Source organism: Marmota flaviventris, chromosome 8, assembly GCF_047511675.1.
Source record: "Marmota flaviventris isolate mMarFla1 chromosome 8, mMarFla1.hap1, whole genome shotgun sequence".
Classification (NCBI taxonomy): Eukaryota; Metazoa; Chordata; class Mammalia; order Rodentia; family Sciuridae; genus Marmota; species Marmota flaviventris.
Window position 1 is genome coordinate 29,821,714 of NC_092505.1, and position 25,162 is coordinate 29,846,875.

Consider the following 25,162-nt stretch of genomic DNA (forward strand, 5'->3'; position numbering starts at 1 on the left):
TCAATTACATTGGGCGCAATGGCAGTTGGAAACATTAGGTGTGCTGACCAAGCAAACCTGGCCCAAAAAAAGAAAACAAAAAAAAAAAAAAAAAAAAAATCTTGTTTTGGGGCTGAGTTTTGAGGATGGAAAAATATGTACTGAATTTAGATTCTTTTACCTATTGTTTACACTTTCCTAATCCAATTCTTATCGGCTGGCTGTCTGAAACACCTAATTATTCTTCTCTCTTGTCTCAGTTCAAATTCAAGTGAACAAATGTTTCAAGCCAGACATTTAGCAGTTTATATATGACAGGATTATTCTAATACACTTTTTAAGGATTTTTCATTATTTCTAAAGTTTTCTTTAAAAGTATTTTCTTTAAAAGTATTTTCAGTTACTTATGTCAGTCATCACTTAAGGTAACTCCCCAAAGTAAATATGAATCAAAAATTATATTCAGATTAGACTGCAAATGTCACCATTCTGCTCACTTCTTTGTTACTAAAAGTCAGTATTCAGTAAGATTCTTTCTCTTGTTGAATATTTTCTAGTCAACTGCAGCAAATGTATAATATATGTATAGTATGTATTATATAATACACTTATAAATTTATGCATTCATAAAAAATAGTTGACATGCCCTTTACTCTGGGTACTTAAATATATGTCATTAAAAAACACTAAAGTCTATTTAATAGGTACGTTATTTATAAATATATTTAAAATATAAAATCCCTTAAAAATGAAATGTAAAATGACTTTTCTGAGATTGTATTATGGCAAAACTGAAGAAAGTAATTAGATCTCCTAACTTCTAGATTAGTGTGCTTTCTTCTATGCTTTCTTTTTTTTTTTTAAAGAAAATTGAGGTTTAGTAGAAATTATACCATTTGACTAGAAAATTATAGGAGACCTGAAAAATCAGGTCAAATGCTTTCAAATGTCCTCTAACTTATAGGGAAGAAAATACAAAGTTAGAAGATACAGTTTAAGTTCAGTTTGGTAATGGCGAAGTTCTAGCTTATAATTTTTTTAAACTGTGATTGTAATTGAGTGGTTTACTCATGAATTTAACAAACACTATCATTACCCAGGTATAATAATAGGCATGTACATCATCCTTTCGGGATTTTCCTCCAGTATAAATCCATACAGGAGCATTTTATTCCTTACTTAAGGGTTGGAATAATTGACACAGAAATCAGACCAAGAAATTGAAAGGACTGAATGGATAATAAACTAAACCTAGACTAGAGTTTGGTGTCTTAGAATGAAAGAAAACCAAGTGATTAATCAGATGAGTGGGAGAATATGACTTTCCAATATGAAGGGAATTTGAGTAGGAAAATATAAATGTTCAAACCACTTAGTCAAGCAAAAGCTTCGGGTGGTCTCTTTCCTAAATCTCAGGAGCATGTCTAAGAATGTGTGCCAGAATCTGTGTTTCTTTTATAAAATGCCAGCTCTCTTCAAAACCTCAAAGACTTGGTGGGGAACAAGGCATACAAACCCTCATGCTAACTACATTTATCCTGAAGCGATCCTTCTACAAGGATCTTTGCCTGGAAATGAATTTACTGTATTTTGTAGGCATATTCTCAAGCCAACATCAACAGTGACATCAGCCACAAGACATGTCTCAGAAACAAAGCTTTTAAAAATCCTCTTCAGCCAGCCTCAGTGACACACAGGGTGTTCCAGCTACTTAGCAGGCTGAGGAAGGAGAAATGCCTTGAGACCAGGAGTTCGAGGCCAGCCTGGGCAATGTAGCAAAACCCTGTCTCCAAAAAACAAAAAAATACAAAAATCCTCTACTTGCACATTAGATGTCAGATGTAGCCATATCTCTAAGAAAAAAAAATCATGGACTAAATTTGCTTCTATTTATCAATCTATCATGTTTACCAATCTAGACTGAGGCCATTAATCAAATGCATCTACTTGAATTTTATGAGGATATATTGGAGTTTTCTGAAGGATAAAATATTGAAACTTTCTATAATCAAATATGCATAATCATATTGACAATGTCATATATATTCAGTGTTGAAAATTTGAAAAGTTGGACAAAGAGGGAAAAACAGAAAAGCTACTTATAATTCTACCAGGCAAACTGGCTTTAAAATATTTTCCTATAATATCATTTTAATGACTCTACAATAACCAATTTACAAATTATCTTAAATTATTTAACCACTCTTAGACTCTTCTCATTTTCACTTTTAAAGATGGTGTAAGATTAACACCCTTCTCCTAAAGATATTCAAGATCATTTCCTAGAGGCAAAATTACAAAGTCTGAAAATATGCAAAGGTCTAGAGCACATTAAAAAATAGCTCAGTTGTGCTCAGGAATACTTTTAATCAACTGAGATTTTCACTAATAGCACACAAATTGCCTTTTCTCCCAAATTTTACGAACACTGAACATTAACATCATTGCCAACCTCAGAATAGACTTTCCTCTTCATTAGTATTTTTACCTTTGTGAGTTTAAGCATTTGTCTTCACATTACCTTTCTGCCTCTGAGAACAGGACACAGGTATCTCCTCAAGCACTTCCTGATTCAGAGGTGGCTCATGTACTTATTGCTACTGATTCTCTGGCCCCAGTTCAGAGGGTTCTGCTCTATTTGTTTTGGATATTATGTTCATATGTTTATTTATATTTTATTTCTGATTTCTAAGAACTGTTGGTAAGATAAAACTTTTCATATCAGTTATAAATATCTTTTTTCATTTTGTTAATACTCCTTCTAATCTGTTTAGGCAATATTTTTGTTATTGTATCAATAAAATGATTTGATAATGGTATTGTGTAGTATACCATTACATATGTATAGAATATAATACATTACATAAATATTCAACTCCAATTGCACCCATACTTTAATGCCCTTATTATTTTTATTTTTAATTTTTAGTCCAACTATAATTTTGTATATATGATATCATAAAGAAAGCAATTTTTTTTTCCCAAACAGCCATTGACAGCATCACGATTATTGAGCAGTCCATCCTATCTGCATCAATACGGAATGTCATTTCAGTAATATTTGTGTCAATTTTTAGCTTATAGAATAGTGAGAGAGAACCTTTTAGGGTGACATACCCTTTAGCATACCATATTCATGTAAAATTTTCTAAAAATGGTGTTCTAGAAGCTTACAGAATAAAAGAACCTTCTCCTAATGTAAGTGCTTAGAAACATGAGGACGCTTTATTTATAGAGGGACAAATGTTTATTAAAATAAATTTGATAAACTGTGGATAAACCATGTAGTTATTTCATATAAAATGAAATGAATCTGACACATAAATGAAAATGAATGCAAGAAAGCTTGTAGTGCAAAGGCTATTCACCAACAGAACTTTAATACTATTACTGACTTATAGCTATGAAAACCTAGACATGCATGAATTAATAAATATTTTGAAGGGGGAAAAAACCAAATTATTCTCTAGACATATATTTTGTTTGTTTGTTTAATCTTGTAAGATGTAAATTGAAATAGTACTTAATCAATCAATCCTAGCACTTATCACTTATTTAAGGACAGAAGAAAATAAAGGATGCAGACCATACATGATTTAATAAAGACATAAAGTTAGCAACCCCATTACCTTTACTCTTTGCCAGTTACCCATACTTCCTGCAGACTTTATTCTGTGCAGTCTGTCTTTGTGGCCAATGACAAGTGAAACATGGAGGCTGATTGGTTGAAGGACATGGAAGGGTATGGATGGAAAGGGGAAGAGAAGTTCCAGTCACAGTGACACGGTGATTAGAAGATGGCGAATAAAATGTCAACTTACCAGACCCAACTAAAACAAAACAAAAAAAAAGAAAACATGGAATAAATAAAATTAAGGAAACATAAAATGAAACAGAAAAAGTATAAGATTTGACTTAACAATGATCCTTCTATTAATGTAAAATAAAAAACATGTTAATATTTGGATATAATAAGCACACTATGGATGAAAATTTGTTAGCATTTCAAGTGTAATTATGAATAATTTTAGAAAAATAGAAACAAATCTTCAAACCTTTACTATGATTAAATGGCAGAACTACGATTGATGGTAACCATGAAATTATAAAACATTTTTCAATGACTCTACATTTTGCTACCAGATGACAGGTTAGATAACTATATGTGTAATGGATTTAAAAACACTATAAAACTTAGCCACTAAGGCTATACAGAGATCAAAATTGACCATCTTTTAAAGATAAGGAATGTTAAAACCCATAACTCCATCAACAGATTAGTTTTTAAAAGATTCATGCTACCAATAATATTCCATTCAGATCATGCTTTCACATGTGAATAAACATACAAATCATCAGACAATCTGGTTAAAATACAGATTATGGTTACATGGGTCAGGGGTGTGGCCTGAGTTTCTAACACGGAAAAGATGCTATTGGTCCATGATTATAAGTCAATCAGGAAAGATATTTAAAAATGTTTCACTTAAATTTTTGCATATTGTAGATGAGAAGATCTATAGAAAAAATGTGAGTAAATTACAAGATCAGAAAAAACTTTTATAACCTTAGATATATGTCAAAATCACCTTACTTAATTTTAGTGCTGAAACATTGGGCATTTTAATATAGAAAGCTCAAATTATATATGTTCAAACTAATGCAAAACAATTCTTTTATTTTAAAAATACATATAATTACTGTTAAATGCAGTACTTTTCCATAATAGTAGAGTCAAAACCCACACTACATTTACTTCAAATAAATAACTCTCATATCTGCTAGTAACTCAAAATTAATTAGACTTACTATATATTCCTGTAGTTTAAATAAAAAAATGAAGGGCTGATGCTGTGAAATTGTAGACTTATAAAACAGAGGCAAGGTTCTCTGTTATATATTTGCTATATATGCACATATGCCATAAAATGGCAGATATGGCAAATACATGCAAAATGTTAAGGTAAATCAAAAACACATTTTAAATCACACATTCAAAGAATAAAAATGAGTGAAATAATTTCTCTTTATTTTTTATTCTAAAGTAAAAATTTAGCATAATTTTCACTCATTCAATTAGAGAAAAGTTTTTTAAAATCTTATTACTCAGGCTTAACATTTATTTTATCACTAGCTTTCATAACTAGACTCAAAACCATAGAGGAGGTAGGCATTTTCACATTTCATAATACTTTAACAATAGTATCTGTTAAATGACAGGAAGAAACATTTAATACAAGAGTATCTTATGAACTGTCAAAATAAAGTTTTTCTTTGAATCAACAAAAATTGTGAAATTATTTTTGGCTTAATTGGTGAAAATAAGTTTGATCCCATTATACTAATGTAGTTAAGTCAGAAGACTAGAAAAAATAATTCCTAATTTTTTTTTTACCTATTTTTGTAATTTAAAATTCCTTAAATATTTAAAAAATATATGATATAGGAAAAAACAAGATAATCACTGGAAAGCAGCAACTTTAAAACTTTTAATATATCTCTTTCCTTATGTAGAGTTTTTAACTACAATTGGGTCACAGCATTAGAATAATTTTATTAATTAAAATCCAATATAAGAAATTCAGACTATTACATTTGCATATCATATCAACGACAACTTTTAGTCTGTTAAGAATCTTAAAAGTTAGGTAAGCACATCCTTTAACATAGAAGCTTCTTAAACATCAGAGATTGTTGAGAAGACTCTATCTTGAATGATCATTTAAGCTTTTAACAACCAAGATTATCAGGAAATGATGTTTCCTGTCTCAATGAAAACCTGTCTGCTCACAGATTAACATCCCTTTGCAACTGTGCCAGTTTCAGTAAACAAATAAAAGCCAATAAATCCTCCACATAAAATCCCTTTACTCACCGGAAGGAAATTTTCATCCCTCACTTCTGTCCTAAAGACCACATTATATAAACTTACTTAATTTTTTTTCACCTATTTCCCCTGTATCTACATTTCTCCTAGGGTCAGGTAAAAAGATTCTCTTTTCATACAGAGAACAGGAACACTTCTATAAAATGGTCAGTGCCCATTATTGTCCAGTTGATTATATCAGAAAGACACAGGAAAAAGGAGAGTGGCTTGGAATCTGCTTATCTGTAATCCTAACTCTGAAGTTCTGGGTTCATGGGGGACCTCAACTCCCACCCTTAGGCTAGCTCCCCTCCACTGTCCTTTCCACTTTAAAGGTTCAGAGCACATCTAACCTGTTCCCTTCACTCTAACAAAGAGGAAAAGCTTGTCTGTCTCTACCTCTAATAAAACAATAAAACTATAAAATGCTGGTACTGGAAGAGTCCTTAGAACTTAAAAGAGTCTAACCCTCATTCTTTCTGCATGAGAAGACAGAGAACCTCAATTGTTAAATAACTTTCTCAAGTTCACAGATGGTTAATTAAGCCAAGACTGGCTTCCAGGTCTCTGGACTAAATCATGTCTCTGTACAAATTCTCCTACTGACTTATCAGTTAGTAGAGAGCCACATGCAATAGGACACAGAATAGATTTGATTTTACACTTAAACTTTTAAGAGCTGTTTAACCTAATATTTACTACATACACATATGAAATATGTTTTTAAAGAATTCCTCATGATATTAAAAAACTTTGAGAATAGTTAGCTGAAGTCTTTAAAAGCGTGGAAAGCTAAGAAGTGATAATGCAGACTTAAAGCTGCTTGAAATGTTTGCCCTTTTGCAATGAAAAGTAATGCAATCTTTTAAGGGTAAACCAATTTTCACCCTTCCATCACTTGTAATCATTATAAATTGAATAAAATAGTTATCACTTTTAGAATATGAGAAAAAATTATGTTTTGGCAAAAATACTTTGTAAAGTGAATACATAAATAGGCAGGTAAAATACCTTTAAAAAGTGAATATATATTTTTATTTTTTTTTTAGTTGTAGATGAACACAATACCTTTATTTTATTGATTATTTTTATGTGGTGCTGAGCATCAAACCCATAAACCCAGTGCCTCACATGTGTTAGGCAAGCATTCTACCACTAAGCTACAACCCCAGCCGTGAATATACATTCTTAAAAAGAGTAAAATTTACTGATTTTTTTCTTAATCTAGCAACAATGTGCAGTATCTACAGTGATAGCTCTAAATTTTCTTAGTTTAGAAGAGAATTTAGAAGGGGTGAAGGATTAGAAAATTTGCCATGAGGCTGAATTTAAATAAAAATATACTGTTTTCACCTACATTCCTCTTTTTTGGTGAGGAAGGAAGAGGGAGTAAAGCAAAGCCTGAAATATGTGTTATGCATAAATTCACATCATGCATATAAGGTATAACATTGTAAAATTCTATAGTACCTTTTGAGTCTAAAAAGGAAAAACAATAACTGTGTAAAGTATTGGAAGATATATAAATATTATTATATAATTAAATAATAGTTTTTTAAAAACTGTTTAAAAAATTTGGGAGAATTTAGCATCCTTCTCCCACTGGTCAGTCTCTCTCTCTCTCTCTCTCTCTCTCTCTCTCACACACACACACACACACACACACACATACACAGAATAAAAAGATGCTCTAAGATTCTCTTCCTTTTTTGAATGTAGTATCAAAAGCCTCCTTATTAATTATTTTGAGATATTCTATAATCTAAGAGTATATACTTTCAGACAATAATCTTTGAATAGACAAGCTAGGAAAAAATACAAGGAAGGGTTGGGAGGGGGAAAGAGAAGCAAGGAGATTAGGGAGGCAGAGAAGATGCCTCATATTCCTTCCATCTGCTTGTCATATTCAGGAGGCATGAGTCCGAAAGATGATAAATGTTTGAAAATAAATTATACAAGAGTTGGAGGAAAGACTTTTCGGGTCTGAAGAAAAGAAGTCAGCTCCATAGATCCTTCAGAAGTCTCCAGATTAGGTTTAATAAACAGAGAAAGCAGCCAATTTTGACAAACACTTAGGCCAGAAGAAAAGATAATGGGCCTAAATAATAGCAAGAACATCCTAGGCAAAGTGTAGAAAAGAAGCAGTTAACAATAAAGGTCAGTGAACCACGAACTGGTTGCCAACTGTGATGTCTCTAGAGGTCTTTAAAATGGGATTTATTTCCATTTGGCCACCTTGGTTTAAATATAACCCTGTCTGGCAAAGGGAAGTTGAATCTTAAAGTGCTTTCAGTGCTAGTGTCTTAAGAATGTGGTCATTCAGAGGGAAAGCAGGGCAACTGATACCTCCCTCAGCCCTAGTAGCTTCCTTTCTGATTACAAATATTAAACTGCATATTCTACAAGGAAAAAAGTCCTCAAGAACATTCTTTTCAGATAATGTCATCTTAAATTGAAGAAGTACTTTACACATGTGGATCCTATGATAAATTCAGGACACATCAGAAAATTCCAAGTAAATGAAATATTTGCATCAATGATGACACTATTATGATTAAGATTTTGGTATTTTCACAATGAGATTTTAATATTTGAGGTATATTGGCAAACGTATTTGTATCTATCCTTATGAATTAAATATAGAAATTCTTCACTGTTAGCAATAAGTCAGAAGTCTATCAGAGGTCTTGGCTCTAAAATAATAAAACTAGGCTACATTCCTAGTATGATTCAATGGAAGACTCAGTTAATCAAATTTATCTGTGATAAGAGCAATCCTACTAATCAATAGAGAACAGCATTTTTGTTGAATTGGCTATTAATGAAATAAACTTGACTCAGAAATTCTTCTGCTAGTTAATAGATACTAGTTTTTCACCATCAGTAGCTAATTTCTAACAAGTCTTTAACACGATGTGATTTTTTTCCCATTTAATCTATAGTGTTTTTTTGAATAGCAGGGCTCAATTAACAAATATGACAGACTAGTACTGTAAATACCACATTCCACGAGAATATGAATGGATGTAAGGTAGTGAGTTACAAGACTTTTTGGAAGAAAAACTTTGTTAAACAGAGGAACACTTAAATTTTCAAGTGGTGAAACGATCTACATTTGTACTGAGAAAACTCAGTCACTGGGATGATGGAAAAATGATATGCACAGGAACTCATGAATGATAACATCTCTAACAATTAAAACTCTTAGGATACTTTAATACAAGGTATGATTTCTTTGGGAGTGAAAAGATTGAGTTTAACATAAAAGCCTGTCATTATGTCTTTCAATTTTTCAGACATAAAAATAGAGAGAATAAAAGGGCATTTTTAGAATATATTTAATAGATACATAAAATGCTATGAACTTTTCGCCTCCACTCAAATATCTAATGCTATTCTGTAGCTCATAGTTCTAGAGACAATTTTGGCTGTCACAACTGAAGTGGAGAGGAAGTGGGAGAGGCCGGCCAGTAGCTCTACCTCAAGTGGACAGAAGTCAGGGATTCTAATAAATATCCCGCAATACACAAAATAACCCATCACCACCACCACAAATAATACCCTAGTTCAAAATCCCAGTGCCATAGCTGAGAAACCTTGCTGGAGGTTATTGAAAGAGTTTAAATAAGAATTGTCCAGAATATGTACTAACAAACACTTCCAATTTATATAAAAGTACCCTTAACGCCTGATATGTCACAGGAACTCAGAAAAGATGAATAACACTCTTCTTCCTTTCCTTCCTCTTCTAAAAATACCCACACTTTCCCAAAAAGCACAGTTGTTAAATGGTTCTATTTATTTATTTGTCCATTAAAGAATCCAAGAATCAAAAGAAACTATCCAGCCATCTATGACAATGTGCATATCACCTGACATGGATCTCAGGGTCATCATTTTAATGATAACATTCCCTAAGTCAGCCTTTAGAAAGCATCACATCAGAATGCTTTCTTTTCCATCCTCCCTGAAAGATATACTTAATTACCAATGGTCATTGCTTTTATTTTGTAACTACTTGTGATTTTAACCATCTGTTTCTGGATACCAAACCCTGGCAAAGCTATCAAATGACACTCATCTTAACTAATGACTTGCATTTTTCTAATCTAATCTCACATTGCAACCAGAGGGATTAAAACAAAACAAGGCAAAACAAAACTAAGCTGATCATAGAACTTAAGTGCTTAAAATCCTTCAATATCATCCAGTGCTCTTAAAACAGAGAGCTAAATCTTTAACATGGTCTTGTGCATTATGCTCCCTGTCTTCTCAAACCATCCCCCACCCCCTCCCTCATTTCCTCAACCTGGCCTTATAAACATTCTTTTGGATCTTAAGTACACCATGCTCCATCTTACCTCCAGTTCTATGCATGCCATCCCTCAAAATCTCTCCCTTCCCCTATTTAATTCCTACTCACCCTTCAGATCTTAGCTCAAAATCCAATGTTTTTTTTTCAAGAAATAATCAGGTCTTCTATCCTTCATAAATTTCATACATGTTCTAACTCTCAGTTTAACAAGAAGAAGCTATCAATGTTAGCTGTATGTCAGACCAAAATATTAGAAATTCTCTTAGCAAAGAAATTCAATATCCCAAATGTGCAAAGGTTGGAAAGTGAAGATTCAGGGGCTTTCTTAAAGCTGCTCATCAGGTAAGAAAAGAATTGGAAATTCAAGTATCTCCAGCTTTTAAAAATCTCGCTTTTCTTATTACACTGCCATTTTTTTTCAAGATTTAAACCTTACTTTAATGTAATTTTTGTTCTACTTTTTTTCCCTCCAAATCAGTAATAAGTAATATGAATGTATGATGTGCATAGTAATACATTAAATAAACACATACATAATGATTCCACTTATATAGACATATTTCATATGTACAAAAAAATTGGGAGAAGAAATAACTCATGTTATATTTTATTTTCTCTTAGCAACAATGTCAAAAAAGCCAATTCCATCTTCAACATGTGATGTGATATAATCATTTAGGACAATCACTATAAACTTTCAGAATATATAGTCAAGAAATTAAGAATTAGAATTCAAGTGTCTCCAGCTTTTAAAATCCTTGTTTTTCACTGCACATTTAAAATATGCAGTCAAGAAATTAAGTATGCATGATTTAAGTTGACTATTTAATATAAAGACACATGGGAACTAATTTTTCTCATTTGTAAGGTAATTCCAAAGTAAATGATTTGTAGACTACCATCCATGAAAGTTTCAAAAATCCAGCACAGGATTCATAATTTCACATTTATTCCCAAGATATGTAAATAAAGCCAAAATTTTCATTTCTATCTAGCGATTATGTACATGTTTTAGAGTAAAAAGCCTAAAAATGCGCCTCCTCTCTTTAACTAATAACCTAAAAAGTACAGTTGGAAATGACTACCATACACTAAGTTAACTTTTTAAAAGCACCTTTGTAAAATGGCCCATCTATCAGCTTTAATTGTGCAGTGCTCTAAATTCTCTCCTAATAACATCGACCACACAAAATAAATGTCCTAAAGCTAACATTAACAACCATTTATGGATTTTCCTATCCTCATAAATCTGTTATAAAGCAATTATTCAGCTATATTTTGTCTTATACCTATTTTAGTATTTTCTGCAGGTGTGTTTATTTTGGCACATTATTTATCAAGTCATGAGAATTATAGTTTAAAAGCAAATTAAAGTGCTCATGGTATTTTAATCAGTTTTTGCAAACTTTGGGTATGATATTTCAAAATGTTCATTTTCAATCTATGCAGAATCCTCTTAAAATAAAAATAATTACTTCATATTTTTAAATTATTGAAATAAAGCTCAAAGGACACCAGATGCTAACATAATTCTAAAGTTTAGTTATTTTAATGATGACCTGATGTTTGGAATATGCTGAAAGATTTATTAAATATACAAAAAATGAATGCAGTTAAAAATTATTTTTAATACTGCATAAATTTGTTGGAAAATAAAATCATGCCAAATAAATAATAAAATAGTTAATACATATGGATGAATAAAAATCCAATTTTCAATCATTTTATGTATAGAATTATCCAGGGTTTTCCATAACAAAAAGGCATCCTTAATATACTCTATATTATTCTCTTTATGATTATTGTCATTTAAATAATAAATAATTTCTATTATTTGATGTCTGAACAATTTCAGATAAAATACAGCAAGATGAAATTAATTTAGGTTTATTTCTTTTACATTCAGCGATAAACAATTTCACATAATAATTCCATGTTTTAAAATTATGTGAGCTTGTTAGCAGAGAATCTAACATTTTAAAACAGTTATCTGTAAATGACTAGGGCAAAAATGTAATTTATTTCTCTGAATATCATTCTCAGGCCAAGTGATTCAGATTTTATAGATCCACACAACTCAATTACATATTTCCATGTTGACACCTTTATTTGATAATGTTGGCTGCTAAAGATGGTTGCTCAGTTATACATGTATATAACTGCCTCACAAGAAATCCCAATCCACTGTTATACAGAAGAATAAATCACAGTGACGCTGAGACCATAATGAAAGGCCCGTGATGTACTATTTACTAGTGTGGTGCTGTGTAATTACTTGTCACCGAATTATCTCATGTATCAATTATTTCTTCTACCTGACTGCTCTTCTTATTTCTTCAAATATTTGCCCGGCACATACATTAAGAGAATGTTTTGAATTTTCTGTAGTAAGATCACCTGGTGAATGCTTTTTCTTTTGATTAATTTTTACAATTTATATCAGTGCATTTGAAATAACTGAAAGTAATCCAAAACCTTTATATGAGTGAAAGAAATCTAAAAGGATATCACATCTTTAGTGATCATTTTGGTGGAAATTTTAAGTTATAAGAGCACAAGAAGTTCTTTACTACTGGAAAAAAAATATGGCAAGTTATCACACGTCAAAATGATACTGGGAATCAATCAAACCAAATACAAAAAAGAAAACACAAAAACCAGCAGGAGTGAAGCTCTGCCTCCTATTTACACTACTGGATCAGAACAGTAACGGAGGGAGCTATTCTCACAAATTATTCTCTTGTTAAATTCTGTGGTAGGACTTCATTAAACCTCTTGGCTGATGGCATTTTACTTTCTTTCAGTCTGCTCACAAAGAACTCAGCTGGAAATACTGAAACTTGAAAAGTTTCTATCACATATTGAGGTTTTTTTTTGTTGTTGTTGTTGTTTTTTTGCGGGGGGGGGGGGGGTGTTTCTTTTTACAATCACAAACCTTTTTTCCTCATTCCCCCCTCTAAATTTCAGTTGAATTTTTCCAATCATCAGCTGAACTACGAAACAACCATGAGAAGAAAATAAAGGGCACAATAAAAGCATAAAATAAAGGGCACAATAAAAGCATTTTGAATTTGACTCTAGAATTCAGCATTAAGGGGAGCAATATATACAGGAGGAAGTAAGTATAGATATGTAATTACATGCATAATGTATGTATGCATGTAACTATCTTATATTCTCCACCCCATGAAGCACCTTGCCTTTCCTGGTTATTGTCATCTGTCATGAAGAACCATCTCCTAAAAGATTCAGTTTGCTTATCTTGGCAGAGTCTGACAAAAGTATCACACACATAATCAAAGTTCTTAAAAGCATCAAGTGAAGCTTTGGAGGTCTCGTAATATGTATTTCTTCAAAATGTTGATGAACTCATGGTTTTGTAACCAGAATCATGGATTAGAGTAAACCTCATTGAACCTGCAAAAGGCCCCTTGACACTATGAGTTTTGGCTTTGACTCAAATAACCAGGTTAATGGTCAGAAACTATGCACCATTACACTTTTCTCAAATCAGCAAGTTAAGGAAATGGTTCCAGCAAATGATTTAAACGAAGTATCCATCATTTTATTCCTTTTTATACCTAGATATCATATGAACTCCAAAATGTCATGTGACTCTTGTATAAAGATCTCATGTGCTGATAGAAAGTCAAACATGGTGAACTCTATTTATGGAAAGCACAAATTCACAAAATAAGCCTTCTTTTCCTGAGTTTGTTTGTTTGTTTGTTCGAGGTGTGTGTGATGCTGGGGATTGAACCCAGGGCCTTGTGTATGTGAGGTAAGCACTCTACCAACTGAGCTATATCCCAGCCCCCAGAGTTTATTTTTTTAATGCAAGTTTTTAAAAAGTTCATCCTGTACTACTGACAGTAAAGTCTACATGAAAGCTATAATGTTTTACATTTATTTAAATACTTAAAATTTTTACTTTAATTTTACTTAAAATTTTAAATTTTACATTCTAAAATAATTATCTAATAGGTCCATAAAAAGTCACATGTGCATATAATAATTTCTATTATGTAACATTAATATGTATATTGATCATTTTCAAAGTTATTATTTTACACGTTAGAAAATTATCAAATTCAGAGATGCAAATTTATTTTAAGGAATTATGCCTGCTGATTCATTTCAAGACTAAATTATAAAGTAGTTATAGCTGGGCACCATCTACCCAAATTCAGTGGTCCTTCTGTAAATGTAGGGAATTGGTTCTAGGAACCTTGTGGATACCAAAATCCTCATATTCTTAAGTCTTTTATACAAATGGTGTACTATTTGCATATGATATATGAATGTCTTCCCCTGTACTTTAAATCAGTTCTAGATTATTTATAATACCTAATATTATGTAAATGTTATGTTAATAATTGTTATAATATATTGTTGGGAATAAAGAAAAATAGTTGGTATGCATTCAGTACAGATGAATTTCTCTTTTTGAACTTGCTTATATGGAAGGATGACTATATATATATATATATATATATATATATATATATATATATATATAATTTTTAACAAGAGAAAACCATCCAAATTTATTTAATATGAGAAAAGCATACAAATTTATTTAATATAAGTTTCATATGACACACATCCATTTAGAAATGAAGATCCAAAGAAAGAGGAAACACTGTGTATTTTTTTTAAACGGTACTAGAAATGGAATCCAGTGCCTTGCTCATGCTAGGTGAACACTCTACTATTGAGCTACACTCTGAGGCTGGTCAGAGAGTTTGTTGATGGCCTGTGTCATGGGAGAACATGATGAGAGACCTTCCTGCTTGCATTTTTTTTTTTTCAAATGCCAACATGCCATATTTGGGGGTAGAATGGAATGACTATATTTTTAACTTCAGTTCACTCAATTGTTCTAATATTTGTATTATTTTTATGGAGTGAGGTGTGAAATATTTCAATATTATTCATTTTGTCAGGAAATTCAGCATCATCAAACATATCCAGAGGGTTAATAATTATGTTAACTGTCTGAAAGAATCATGTAAATTGTGGATCTGTTTAATTAAAAAAAGTAAATATATGATTTGGTTCTCAAATATATATTAGATTCATAGAATTAATACAAAAAAGGAATTTTAACTAAATGCAGATTTCTTATCTTATATATCACTTGTCCAGTTTTGCTAAAGTGAACTAGAAAAGACAACTGACATTTTTGAACCACAGTCACAGATATTCTGTTATAATTTGTTGAAAATTATTTATTGTGTCTCTGTAAAAATTTAGGTAGATGTATAAAAAACTCAAACTTTAATTATTTTACACAGCTAGTTGTAGGCAGCAAGAACAAAGGCAGATACAGTAAGATTCTGACACACACAACACACATCACTGAAATGACAATTAAAGTGCCTCGCATGATGTACTAAGCATTGCATGTTTGTCATTTCATCGTCTGCTATCTATGAGAAACATTTTTACTCCAACTAGTTTTCTTTTTGTTACTGGAGATGGAACACTGGGGCACTCAACGACTGAGTCACATCCCCAGCCCTTTTTTGTATTTTATTTAGAGACAGGGTCTCCCTGAGCTGCTTAGGATCTTGCTGCTAAGTTGCTGAGGCTAGCTTTGAACTTGCAATCCTCCTGTCTCAGCCTCCTGAAACACCATTTTACAGGTAGCCTGTTTCCAGAAGAGATTACTGTTTGAAACAGCACATTAGACAAAGAAGTTCTTCCCTCACCAACGTGGGAAGGCATCATCTAATCCAATGAAAGTCTGAATGGGAAAAGAACAAGTGGAGGAAGGACAAATTTTCTCTCTGACCTGGAGGTGGGACATCCATCCTCCCCTGCCCTCAATCATCAGAATTCTAGGTTCTCAGATCTGTGGACTTGGACTGAATTGCACCTCCTGCTTTCCTGGTTCTCCAGCTTGCTGTGGGACTTTTCAGCACTGCTGATCATGTGAGCCCATTCTCTTAATTAACCTTTTTATATATCCTACTGGTTCTATTTCTCTAAAAGAGATGCCTCTGAGACAGTAGAAAGCAATGAGACTAAGAAGGCAAAGGAAACCAAAGTGCGCCCCTAAGAAGCTCATATTCAAGCAGGGTGAAGAGAAATGCAGTAAGGGCAGTTATAGCATCCAGAGGGTCTATGAATGTGCGCTGGGATGGACAATGTCTAAAAAGTTTCCTGGAGAATGTTGATCTTCTCTGAGTCCAAAGAAAGTGTAATTAGCAAGTACAGGTGGTTCAGGCAGGGTTTGGGGCATTTTAGACCAAGGAGGCAACATAACAAAAAGAACTAAGTTACAGGGTAGTACATGTGTGAAACAAAATAGAAAATATAGTGTATTAGATTGAAGGGAGAAGTGAGAGAGGAGGCTAGCACCAGTACATATTGTGGATCTTATATATAGAGAGGGAACCATGACCAAGTTTTATGGAAGGAACTACTATAACTAGATTGTGTTTTAGACAGATGCGTCTGTTATGGACAATAGATACAGCAAGATAAAAGCTAGTTGGTTAGAGATTAGCACTTTACAGACAGATGAGGAAGATGTGAATAGGTGGAATGGTAAGAAGGGGAGAGAGCTAGTAAGAGCTCATAAATAGTGAAAAGCCAAAAGAAGTGGGACTCTGTGGCAATTAGGAGTAGGACATGGGAAAAGCAGGAGAGTAAAGGATGACTCCCCTCCTCACACTGTCTGCTGGATATGTCTCTGCAGGCTGCACTACCGACAACCAAAATGGAGGTTTTGCAAAATTTAGCTTTGAATGTCTAGTCTGATCTTATCTTCACTGCATCACTACTACACTCTATGAATTATACTTACAGCCTGGTTTAGAAGGGACTTAACATACACACCTCTGACAGTTGCTTCTTGTTTTACTGAAAGCTATAATTACTCTTCAATTCCTAGTTCATTGGGATACTTAACAGGGGTCAATCATAAACTGTGGCACCCAAAATATTTCAGCAAAGCTCCCTGTTTGAAGCATGTAGTTCACTACTAGCAAGGAAAGAAGCTCGAGGAAACATCCCATTAGTAGCAATTAAGTCAGCCAAAAGACAGCCCAGGTCTTTTTTCTGCCTTTGTGTCTCCCTCATTTCATGTCAATCTCATACTTTAAGGCTCAGCCTTCCAGCAGCTGTCACTGGCTAATCAATCCTAATGAGCAAGTGCTTTGCTCATTCATTATATGCTTGGCATAAATACTTATGGGAAGCATAAGACAAAATAGCAATTCTACAGAGTAGAACAGAATGCACGTCCTTTTGATGACTCATTTTAACATTCTTACCGTAGGTCAACAATAAATTTAAAGAGTTAACAATATAATTCAAACCATATTTAATAGTTTAAAAACAGGTGATGAAATTGAGAGAATGGAGTAATTTCACATCAAGGGAATAAAAATTGGCAAGCACTATTTAGAGAAGGGCTGAGATTTCACAGAAATCCCATCCATCTGATCACAGAGCATGAACCGGCTTGGCAATGTTTGGCACTTGACTTTTCTTTCTTTCTTTTTTTTTTTTTTAAACACAGCTTGCAGAAAGGACAGAAAAATAACCATTCCTTGACCTTCAAAGAATAACTGGTCCCTGTGAGAAGTCTAGTGAGGAGTGTAGTGGGGTGTGAACGGAGATCTAAATGTATGGCTTCCTGTGTCTAGTGGCCCAGGATTCAGGCCTCCAGGGAAACAGGAGGACTAAATGTCTTTTAGTTCCTTTTGTAAGAGAGATGAACAAAAATGGGATTAGATTTTCCTAATGGTCCAACTCAGGGAGATAAAAGGTGATTGCCTAGGAAATGGCTGGTGGGTGGAAGTCGGGTTCAGTTCAGTTTCCTGTGACGGATGGGACATGGCGATGAGAACATGATCATTCTGGTGATAGAGTCACAAATTCACTTTGGGAATAAAATTGTGACAGTAATAAGAGCCGCTTTATCTGTGAAGCTGCAAAGAGAGTGGAAAGATTAATAACGCCATCTAGTTTGCCCTTTTTAAGAAATGAGTTGCTGAAGCAAAGACTCATAAGGAATGTTTGAGGCTGAGGATAAAATTGGAAATGGGAGAAACTCAAAGTTGAAACTCTGTGTGGCTTTCTCTGCTATATTTCTTTGGGGATAGCACTTCCCAGAAAAGAAGTGATTTAAAAAGCCATCCATAGGATTGCTATTATGAGTAAATAATTTGTAAATTTTATGGGGTTTGTTATTAGTAATAATAAACAGAATAATGTTTCTTCCTTTATTTTTTGAAGTATTTTGAGATTGTATTCTCTATCCTTTTCCTCAAATTTACCTTTAAGAAAAGAAAAAAAGCACTCACTTTTTAAATTAACCATGAATGGATCCTGAAATAGCAAACTAATTTGACTATCCTGATCCCAAGAAGAAACTTGAGGCCCACATGACAAGCATCTAATAAAGAACTAATGGGTTTAGATTAAGACAGTAAAATAATATAAAACAAACCTGCAACCGGACTCAAACACCAATGGGAAGCATAAATTTTAGCAGGTTCAATGACACAATGTTTAAAACCTTGGCAGGGTGCCTCTATGCATCTATTTTGTTCTGGTTAGATTTTTATGTTTTATAGGTATGTCACAACCTATAAAATTGTCATAAATACCACAATAAATATCTTTTTCCTTAAAACATGGGGGCTATTAGGCAATACGAAACACTAGTTCAAAAAATAAGTCATTCTTACCAAGCCAGCATTCCTAACACTTGTCCATTTGTGACACCAGAATTCAAATATAACAATATAACAAATCAAAAATTGTGGTGGGATATGTCTATAAAAAGTTACCTCATTTTGTTTGTAAATTTTAGGTTCATAAAAAGAATGCTTGAGGGTGTGCAAGATGTTATACATCTGAGAGGAAAACAGTTGCAGACAAACATTAAATATAAATAAAATAACTGATGGTTAAGTGATGGCTTACATTTATAGGCAGTCAATATTTGATAAGTCTAACAAATGAGTAAGCATAAACATTTCTGGTGTAATTGGTCCAAAATGGCATTTTCTTTTTCTTTTCTCTTTTTGTTTGTTTGGTACTGAACCCAAGGGTGCTATTCCACTGACCTACATACCCAGCCCTTTTATTTTTGAAATTTGGAAACAGTCTCTTGCTAAGTAGTTGCCCATGTTGGTCTCAAACTTTGGATCCTTATTGCCTCAGCTCCCCAGTAGTAGCTGGGATTACAGGCATGCAACACTGTGCCCAACTATTCCACTGTGCTTATTTGTTGTGTAATGAAGGTTATTCTTCTTCAATAGGTCAAATTACTCTAGACCTTTGAGTTTCATTCTGATAATGAGATTCAGAGACATACCAAAATTGATATGCAGGTTAAAGGCACTGGGATATTTTCATTGGCTAAATATTTTCAGAGGCCAGGGGAAATATATCTTTACTCTGAAACTACCTAGTATCACCAAATTTTACTACAATTTGCCAATTTTCAAAGTAAAATAAAAATCTTTCATATTAAATAGTCAATATTTTGATTTGTTTCAGATATTTGATTTGAGTTTAGTACGTTGCTCTGTGCGAAGAAGTAACCCAGACACTGATGTGCTACTAAGAGAGTATGATCTCATATTGCTCCCATGTGTTAGAGTGGTTAATTGAAGTTTCCAAATGGCTATGAAGATGAGTAATCCATTTTTTAAGATAGTTTCTCATGGATAATCTTCTTACTAGTCTCTGAATCATAAGAAAATGCACCTGTTTTATAGGAAGATAGATTGAGGGTTTGAGAACCTTAGAAATTGGAAAACAAGAGATAATGAAATACAATTGAGGTCAAATGATTTCTGCTGAATGTTTCCCCACAACAATAATATACCACTGCACATAAAATGTAATTTTTAAATGATCTCTATTCCCAGATAGCCATAATTTTCATCATTGAGTTATTTTGTAAAACTTTAATGAGTCTACCACTATTTTAACAAAACTAGCAAAATCCAGCATATTTACTACAAAAGTCAATATTGACTTTTAACATGGAAATGCAATGATTTATATTTGAGAAGAGTTTTTAATAATTGTTTGCATAATAAATTGTCATGTATATGTTAGTATTTCAGATTTCTCATTTGCAATAGCGGAAGAACTATTAGAAAGAGCTACTAGAACTATCTAGAATTAACTCAGAATTAGTATTTTTGTTACTCAATAATTATTAAAATCAAGCAATAGAACTATCAAAAATAAAAACACTCATATGAGTACTGTGCTCCTTATTTATAAATCATTTACTCATAATAGACAATATGTTAAATATTAATATATAAATAATTTAACTCCTATAAAAATGCTGTGATATTGTATTACTATACCCATTTTACATAGGGGGAAACCAAGGCCTCAGTCACATACTTCTGAGTCACATAGTAGTAAACAGTACAAGAAGGATCCAACTAAATCCAGTCTGATGCTAATGTCAATGCTCTTAGCAACCATTCTTTATAGCAATTCTACTACATCTGGAAAGTCCCAAACTACAAAGAAATGTTTTAAAGTCCTTCATTCTTTCTGTCAGTTTATCTTATAACTCCTCATGCATGGGATTTGTGAACTTGCTTGCTTAAAAACAAAAATCGAAACAAAGATCTGTGTCCTAACCCAGATCTTTGGAATGAGATTCTCCAGAGGCCATGTCTGATAATCTGCATACTTAACAAGAAACTTCAGATAATTTAGGAAATTCTGTCTGGTCCTAGATTTTATTGTGCTCTCTTTCTCACCCACCCTCCGCCCCTTTGGTATTAGGGATTGAACCTAGGGGTACTCTTCCACTGAGGTACATCCCTATTCCTTTTTATTTTTTTTATTTTGAGACAGGGTCTCCCTAATTTGCCCAGGCTGTCCTGAAACTTAAATCCGCCTGCCTCAGCCTCCAAAGTCATTGGGATTACAGGTGTCATGAACCTTGTTCCTTTTATTTTCTTAATAAATTTTATTTCATATATTTAAAATATAAAACATGATATGCTGAGATACATATAGATAATAAATTGGGTCCCCTTCTTTGCTCTTTTGAACACAGATTTCCAGGCAGCATTGATCACAAATGGTGAGCTCCTCAATTTTGAGCCACAGGTACTTATTGCAGGCACCCAGGATCAGACCTTTCAGCAACTGCTAGAGTTTCCAGATTCCCTGTGCTGTTTCCACCACTCAAGCAGTATTTTTTAGACAAAGTGCCTACTAGATGTGTAGTACAATACCAAGCACTGTGAAGAGTACCCACGTTTAAAGGCCAAGGAAAACTCTAGTCCTAAGAAAGGAATACTAAAGTGCATCTTTACAGACAAGCATCTACAGAAGAGAAATTAGAACAAGATATAGTCCATGCTTGTGCAATTATGTCAAAATGGATTCTACTGTCATGTATAACTAAAAAGAACCAATAAGAAAGAGAAACGATTCTCAAATCAAGGATCTTTTAAAGATGTTGAAATTAATTACTTCTGTAATGGGGAGGGGTGAAAATCAAATAACCACCCTTATTTAAGATAATTTTCCCCATAAGTTCTATCTTCAGCATAAAGTTTTATTGCCTTAACCCAATTCTCTGAATTAAGTACTCACTGGATAAGGGGTGAGGGGGTAGAAAGTTATTTTTAAACATATACTTACTCCAATAGTGTGTCTTTAAACATGAACCACATATAAAACAAAGAAATAAAAACCAAATACTCTACTGAATTTCTTATTGTAATTGTTTCCTGCTACCAGAGGGATTCACTTGTGATGTAGTTTCCTTTGTAGTCACTAATATTTTCTACATTCTTCTCAAAGGAAGAAAAAAGACCTAACTTCTCAGGTTTCCTTTGAATGTTTTTTCTTAGTTATCTTTTGCAGTTGGGAATCATGTTACTTTCTTTAACATCCTGTGTACATTATTCTAACATGTTAAAGACATTTTAGCAGTGATGCTAATGTGCATATTCTATTTTAATATTGAATCAAATAATATATTCTAAACTATATACAGATCCTTCATAAGTTTATAGCTAAATTCAGTTGAAATGAGAGCATCTGCATTCATCAAGTAGTTTCTGGATTTGATCATTTGTACCCAATTTCCACTGAAATCCAGGCTTAGGGAGCAAGCATTCCATATGGATATCTTAAGGCTGAATTAGCTTTGGAGCTGAGTTTAAAATTGCAGGAGGAAACTCTATTTTGATTTCAATGTCTGCTGCATGCATAGCAGAATGGCTATTATTTATAAAACATCAGGATACCAAGGTATGAAAACTTTAAAACATAAAGTGAAACATATTTCATTGACTGATCTGATAGACAATCAAGCTCCCTGTCACAATTGCCTAGAGACAGACACACCTTTTCATGTCCTATATTCATCCTGGCTACTTTTACTCCCTCTGAAGGGCTTTTGAACTTGGATTTGACATCTCTTAAATTTATGCTTTCTCTAAATGGAAAGGGGTTTTCTTTTCTTACAGTTTTAGCCTCACGTAGAGTTCAAGTCTAACTTAGATTAAAGAGAAATAGTCTAGGCCTTAGAAATTCAATGTTTGTTCTTGATCTTTTTTTTTTTTTCTTTTGTTTTTATGAGGTTGAGCTAAAAACCCCAAAGTGGGACATAATGGCTTTAGAGACAGGAAGGAAATATTCTTTATTCTTTCTTCTAGTGTAAAAAGCCCACAAGGCTCTTTTGTAGAAAGCCCGCAGTAGAAGCACTCCCTCAAAAGCCACCTTTTTCTTCTTAATAGCCTCGGAAGAGACAGTGTTGAGAAAGATGACAGCACCAGGCATTGCTAATGTTAGACCCAGAAACAAGCTAAGTGGTTTATGGCCAAAACCCTTGTTTACTACAGTCACTTGTCAAAATAGGGAATTTTTTCCACCAATAAAATGTTTTAAAGGTCATTGCCTCTCAAATTGCACAATAAACAAGTCATCACCAGAAAGGGGGAAAAATTGTGGGAAATAATAATTTTGATGTCAGAGAGAAAGGAAGAAAGTAATGATGAGGAAATGCCTGTGTTGTGGATACCACAGAGGTGACAGTAACGTCTCTGACTTTCAAAAACTTGAAGTCTGCTGGGCGCAGTGGCACATGTCTATAAAACATCTCAGTGAAGTGAGAGGGTTGCAAATTCAAAGCCACCCTCAGCAATTTAGAAAGGCCTTACGCAACTTAGGGAAAACCTGTCTCAAATTTTTTTTTAAAAAATCTGGGGATGTAGCTAAGTGGTGAAGCGCTCCTGGGTTCAATCTCTGGTACCAAAACATCAAAATAAACCAAGTAACCAAAATACCATTAAAAAACAAACAAACAAACAACAACAAAAAAAAAAACTTGAAGCCTTTAAATCCCTATCCACCAAATAATAAGGAGTGAAATTGACCAAATTATATTGTTATGTTGTGTGCACATAGGAATATAGGAATATGTAACAATGAATTCTACTTTTATGTATAATTATAATGCACAATAAATATGCATGTACAAAAAACAGCAAAAATAATAAATCTTTATAAAAATTAGCAAAGTACAAATGCAAATCATTCATCCAACAAATATTGAATGTCTGTTAGATCACAGGAACTATGTGCTCAGAATAAAGATGGCAAAGTCCCTATTGTACAGATGGATCTTACATTCTAAAGGGCAATAGAACCATCCATGTTTATGCTATAGATTGCACAGACCCTTGAAAGCACATCATCTGAAGTAATGAAGATGTGTTTTCCTCCAAAGACAATGTTTTCACAGCAATAGCTGTCATGTAATTAAAGATTAGAAATATACTATGTTTAAGGACCCAGAGAATAAAACACCATCTTCTCTGACCCAAGATAGAACTCTTCATAATTTCGAAAATGTAATTCATTCTTCTTTAATAAACACTTACATAATATATAATAGTGCCCATAGGTAAAGCAATGCTTTCTTAAATATGTTTGACATAAAATTCTCTTCAAAATCAACATCATATTTCACATGATAAAACAACCACAATGACGAGCTCCCTGGTGCCTACCTTGAACAGTCAGAGTGGCTGATGCTTCAGCTTTTCCAACCATATTTTCTGCAACACAAGTATATGATCCCATGTCACCAGCCATCACCTTCCGAATTTTCAAGGTATGATCATCTCGGATTTCATATCTAATATCGCAGCAAAAACAGCATGGTTAAGGATTTTGTTCTTGAAAGATCCCATTTTTACACTATGATGTATCCAGGCATCAAATCACATGCAACAATCCCTTCAGAAATTCAAAACAAAGTAGAGGCTGTGATGTTCCTCTAAGTTAGCAGCAGAAGAAATGAGCTTGTTTTCACATGTATATGAGGTAACATTAAAATAATTTCTTAAAAGAAAATTTGAGTAAAGTTAACATTTATACATCTATTTCCTCAAGCTGTGGTACTCACACTAAAATTAAATGACACTGAAAATTAATTAAATTTTTATCATGTGCTGGACTTTAAGTGATCTATAGATTTTACCTTCTTAAATTCTTATAATAATTTTATAAGATAAGTATTAACCTTATCTTCATTTTGTAGGTGAGGAAACTGAGAAACAGGAAAGTAAGGTTACTTGGCCTTCGTCCTCAGGGAATTTCAGGGTAGAGCTAAAATTTGAACCCAGATAGTCTTCTAGAGTTCACTTGATTTGTCTAGACTTCCCTGCCCTTAAAAAGAGGGTTTCTTGATATAAAATTTTCTCTATATAAAATTTTCCTGAGTTATATTGTCTGATACAGTTTATATATTGATAGACCAGATACTTCCCACACTCCAAGTAAATCCCCCATTCGTATTCCCAACTTACTAACAATTAGACATCACATTTCAAGGGACCCTAATATTTAATATGTTCAATAATTCCTTTCTTCTCTTAACATAATCCTCCTCCTCCTTCTACCCCAATCTGCCTATCTTCCTTCATCAACTCTCTATATCTAACTAGTCATCCAGTTTGCCACTGTAGCCTCAGAAATTT

General features: G+C 33.1%; 1 protein-coding gene across 4 annotated transcripts in view; it reads right to left on the reverse strand.

Moving 5' to 3' along the window:
* Robo1 (roundabout guidance receptor 1) overlaps nt 1-25,162 on the reverse strand; it is a 408,161-nt gene that overhangs the window by 80,672 nt on the left and 302,327 nt on the right. For all 4 annotated transcript variants that reach the window (XM_071615134.1, XM_071615132.1, XM_071615133.1 and 1 more), the window contains exon 6: nt 24,191-24,318. In XM_071615134.1, the coding sequence (XP_071471235.1) occupies nt 24,191-24,318 (128 nt within the window). The remainder of the gene's footprint in view (nt 1-24,190; nt 24,319-25,162) is intronic.